Below are 5,503 nucleotides of genomic sequence, written 5' to 3'. Positions count from 1 at the left end.
ATGCATACAAAAGCAAAGTTAAAACAGAGTGCAATGCAAAAAAAAAAAAAAGAATTAAATAAAAATAATAAAAGGCAGAGTGCAATGGGGGGAAAATAATGAATAAATAAAAAATAAAATCAAAGTTACAGCAGAGTGCAATGCAGAAAGAGAGGTTTTGGGGAAAGTGGGGGGCTGTGAATGTTGCAGCAGTGGTGGGGAGGGCAGGGTGGTCAATGTCTGTCTGTGAAATGTGGAACTGGTTGAGTTTTATCAGGCTGTGCTGGCTTGCAGCAGACTCAGATCCCTGATCAGACAGCCAGAGGAGTTGATAGCAGGGAGCCTGGCGCCAGCTGTCCCTCTTTTGTTTATCAGACTGCTTAGTATCAAGGCAGTCGCCGCCCGCTGCCCCCTACTTCCAGCCCCCAGAGCTTACACAAACAGTTTAGCTAAAAGAATGCCGCCCGCTGTTATCACAAGTCTCTATCTCCTCTTTTTTTTTTCCTCATGGCTCTTTCTTTATTTTCTCTTTTGCAGAGTCCCCCCCACCTCCCTACTCCAGATACCCAATGGATATTCTCAAAACTTCTGGTGAGTTCCTCAAACTTTTTTTTTTCTCTCCTTGAGTAAAAGTATCCTGCTCTGCTTCTGATCTGTGTCACACTGACAGCTCCCAGCGATCTGTCCTCCGAGCATGGGGAGCTTTGGACATGATGCATTTTCTCTGTGAGTTTTGGTTACATTGTTATTAGGTGATGTGTTCTAGGTGATGCTTATGTTTTATTTCTGGGTTTCATCTTCTTCTCCCTGCTTATAACATTTCCCCCATGGACTTGTTTCTTTTGTATTATTACATGGACACGTTTATGATACATTTTTGTTTCCTTTTTTTTAGAATACAAATGTTTGATGTTTAGAGATGTGATTTTTGGCTTGCTGTGGAGGGTTTATGATTGAGTTTGATTCTTTTTATCATTTTATAGACATAGTTCTATTATGGGGTTCTGTATTTTATTACAAATGTTTGGATACATGATACTGGCCTGATCTGATGGAGTGTTTGCTAAATTCTATGTTTTGTTGGATGTACATAGATGTGACTTTGGCTTGATTTGATTGAGTGTTGATGAGTTCTATGTTTTGTTGGGGGTTTTATACTCTGATGTATATTTATATTAGAAGGATCTGTATTTTATTACAAATGTTTGGAGACATGATACTGGCCTGATCTGATGGAGTGTTGATGGGTTCTATGTTTTGTTGGGGGGTTTTATACTCTGATACATATTTTATATTAGAGGGATCTGTATTTTAATATAAATGTTTTGATGTATGGGGATGTGATTTCGGCTTGATGTGGGGAGTTCATGATTGAGTTTGAGGCTTTGCATCATTTATTACACATATATATTAAAGGGTTCTGTATTTGAATACAAATGTTTGGAGGCATGATACTGGCCTGATGGGAGTGTTGATTCGTTCTATGTTTTATTGGATGTATATAGATGTGATATTGGCTTCATCTAATGGAATGTTGATGGGTTCTATGTTTTGTTGGGGGTTTCATACCCTGATACATATTTATATTAGAGGGATCTGTATTTAATGCAAATGTTTGATGTATGGAGATGTGATATTGGCTTGATGTGGGGAGTTCATGATTGAGTTTGGGGTGTTTGTATCATTTTATAGACCTATAAGGGTTCTGTATTTTAATACAAATGTTTGGAGCTGTGACTTTGGCTTGATCTGATGGAGTGTTGATGAGTTCTATGTTCTATTGGATGTATATAGATGTGATATAGGTCTGATCTGATGGAGTGTTGAGGGGTTATATGTCTTGTTGGGGGTTTTATACTCCCGTGATACATATTTATATTAAAGGGTTCTGTATTTTAATACAAAGGTTTCATGTTTGGAGATGTGAGTTTGACTTGGTCTGATGGAATGTTGAGAGATTCTATGTTTTGTTTGGGATTTTGTATTCTTTGATACATATATATATTTGAGGGTTCTGTATTTCAATACAAATGTTTGATGCATGGAGATGTGCTATTGGCTTGCTGTGGGGAGTTCAGGATTGAGTTTGGGGGTTTCTATCATTTTATAGACATAGTTATATTACAGGGTTCTCTATTTTATTAGAAATGTGTGGAGATGTGGTTTTGTCTTGCTATAATGCAGTATTGATTACCTCTGTCTTCTGTTTGGGGGTGTTGTATTCATTCACAGATGTATCTATTTTAGATTGCTGTGTTTCGCACAAATGTTTTAGCTTTAGATATGTGAGTTTGCTTTGATCTGATGGAGTGTTGATGAATTCTGTGTTTTTTGTTGAGGGTTTTGCATTATTCCATTAATATGTTATCATTAGTTTATTCTGTACATTAATACAGATGTTGTTGGCTTGATCTAACAGAGAGCAGATTTGATTCTTTGTATTTTTTAGTTATTTTGATAGATACAAGACTAGAACTGTAACTGTGGTTATTGCAGATCTTTATGACATTGGTCCCCCCCCCCCTTTAATTGGTGGGCTCATATGGAAGGGCAAAAGGTTAGAGCTTTGACAGCAGAAAATCAGAATCCTTTCCCTGATGTGACTTTGGTAAAGGGCCATTGGATCGGTTGCCATGGGTTACCTCATCTGAGATCTTCACCCTGTCTTAATAAACCGAGCCCACTTTGATGCATTTTTGCTTTTTTTTTTGTTTTCTTTGTTTTTTTACGACCATTGCTGGAACATATGCCTGACAAATGCACAGTATGGAGTTTCGGATGCCATCGGAAATGTGGGGCTAGTGGCTGGATAAAAGCTTTTTGTCAGCAGTGAACTTGTTAAATTTACTTTTGGCTCCCCTGTTGCTTTTAATGAACGGGCTGCCTGCCAGAGCCAAAGCCCATTTTCAGCTGGCACCGGCGCTGTTGAGTCGCCTTTCTGAACCTGGCTGGCATTTTGCTCACCTTTTAGCTAGATAAATACGACTGCCTTGATGGAGGGGACGAGGAAGATGTGGAGGTGTACGCTTGGTGTCCAGGATCGGAGATCGCCCAGTCACCCTATTTTGTTACTTGGAAAGTGGGGTTAAGTCAAATCAAGTCCCTTTTTTTTTTTTTAACTTTTTCCCCACTCATTGCTTCAGACTTTCTCCACCTACTGCCACAGTGATGGTGATGGAAACAGTGGCTCTCTGAAGTAACAACACAGCCAATCAAAAGCCATCTTATCAGCCTATTATCACTGAACTGCTAAATGGTGCTATCTGGTCGCAATTTAGATCTTATCCCTAACACTGTTTTATACCAGAAGTATTCTCATTGACTGGATGAACGCCATACTGCAAGCTGCTGAAGAACTACAAGAACCAGCAAACACCGGACACTCTGAGATTAGTAGTTCCTTTTCAACTTGATCAGTTGCTTTACACAAGCCATACGTTTCAGTGCTACAGCTATTTCTTGTATATGCTCCTTATTTTGTAAAGTGCAGTGCTGGACTACATTTGAAGCCTATATTATGTCTTGGTAGATACTCTAGTATTCTTGGCTGTCATTCCTATACTCCCAATACTAGTATTTCTGCACTGTATACTCTAGTATTCCTATTGCCATTCCTATACTCTAGTACTAGTATTTCTATACTCTATACTATAGTAATCTTATGCTGGGTACTCTAGTATTCCTGCACTCTATACTCTAGTATTCCTAGCTGTCATTGCTATACTCCAGTACTAGTATTCCTATACTCTAGCATTCCTATTGCAATTCCTATATTCTAGCAATAGTGTTCCTATACTCTATATAGTCTCGTAATTTTATACTGGGTACTCTAGTATTCCTGCACTCTATACTCAAGTATTCCTGGCTGTCATTCCTATACTCTAGTATTCTTATTGCCATTCCTATACCCCAGCGCTAGTATTCCTATACTCTATACTCCCAGTCTTCTTATTTCCATTCCTATACTCTATAGTCTAGTATTCTTATTTGCATTCCTATATTCTAGCAGTAGTAATCTTATACTGAGTACTCTAGTACTCCTGCACTCTAGTATTCCCGGCTGTCGATCCTATACTCTAGTACTAGTATTCCTATAATGTAGTATCCTTATTGTAATTCCTATACTCTATACTCTAGTAATCTTATGCTGAGTACTCTAGTATTCCTGCACTCTATACTCTAGTATTCTTGGCTGTCATTCCTATAGTTTAGTACTAGTATTCCTATACTCTAGTATCCTTATTGTCATTCTTACACAAGCCATACGTTTCAGTGCTACAGCTATTTCTTGTATATGCTCCTTATTTTGTAAAGTGCAGTGCTGGACTACATTTGAAGCCTATATTATGTCTTGGTAGATACTCTAGTATTCTTGGCTGTCATTCCTATACTCCCAATACTAGTATTTCTGCACTGTATACTCTAGTATTCCTATTGCCATTCCTATACTCTAGTACTAGTATTTCTATACTCTATACTATAGTAATCTTATGCTGGGTACTCTAGTATTCCTGCACTCTATACTCTAGTATTCCTAGCTGTCATTGCTATACTCCAGTACTAGTATTCCTATACTCTAGCATTCCTATTGCAATTCCTATATTCTAGCAATAGTGTTCCTATACTCTATATAGTCTCGTAATTTTATACTGGGTACTCTAGTATTCCTGCACTCTATACTCAAGTATTCCTGGCTGTCATTCCTATACTCTAGTATTCTTATTGCCATTCCTATACCCCAGCGCTAGTATTCCTATACTCTATACTCCCAGTCTTCTTATTTCCATTCCTATACTCTATAGTCTAGTATTCTTATTTGCATTCCTATATTCTAGCAGTAGTAATCTTATACTGAGTACTCTAGTACTCCTGCACTCTAGTATTCCCGGCTGTCGATCCTATACTCTAGTACTAGTATTCCTATAATGTAGTATCCTTATTGTAATTCCTATACTCTATACTCTAGTAATCTTATGCTGAGTACTCTAGTATTCCTGCACTCTATACTCTAGTATTCTTGGCTGTCATTCCTATAGTTTAGTACTAGTATTCCTATACTCTAGTATCCTTATTGTCATTCCTATACTCTAGTATCCTTATTGTCATTCCTATACTCTAGTAATCTTATATGGAGTACTCTACTATTCCTGTACTCAATACTCTAGTATTCCCGGCTGTCATTTTTGCAGTGAGGTGTGCACTGGTTGCTGTAGGTAAGGGGAAATCTTTCCCATTTGTAAGATTTCCGATGTGTCATGAATACTGACCCACAAATGGGTGATGAATGCTAATTTGGTGACCCTTAAAGTGGGGATCACCAGAGACTGTGCACTGCCTTCTGGGTAATGATCCGCATTCATTACGTTTAGTGGGGCTTTTTGTTGTTTCTTGACTTTCCCACTGCAAGTAAGGATGACTTGCAGTAGTCAGTGATGATGAGGGATCATTTCCCTTTTTCACTTTACCATAGAGATCATGATATATTCAGTAACAATTTAGACCTTGCGGCATCAAATGGCAGATT

General features: G+C 38.1%; 1 protein-coding gene across 2 annotated transcripts in view; it reads left to right on the top strand.

Moving 5' to 3' along the window:
• The window catches only part of SMAD7 (SMAD family member 7), a 37,687-nt gene that overhangs the window by 3,935 nt on the left and 28,249 nt on the right, over positions 1-5,503 (top strand). For both annotated transcript variants that reach the window (XM_018555735.1, XM_018555733.1), the window contains exon 2: positions 517-570. In XM_018555735.1, the coding sequence (XP_018411237.1) occupies positions 517-570 (54 nt within the window). The remainder of the gene's footprint in view (positions 1-516; positions 571-5,503) is intronic.

The sequence above is a fragment of the Nanorana parkeri genome, unplaced genomic scaffold (genome assembly GCF_000935625.1).
Source record: "Nanorana parkeri isolate BGI_ZX_2015 unplaced genomic scaffold, ASM93562v1 scaffold210, whole genome shotgun sequence".
Classification (NCBI taxonomy): Eukaryota; Metazoa; Chordata; class Amphibia; order Anura; family Dicroglossidae; genus Nanorana; species Nanorana parkeri.
Note: the sequence above shows the minus strand (reverse complement) of the source record. Positions and strands in the feature narration are given on the sequence as shown.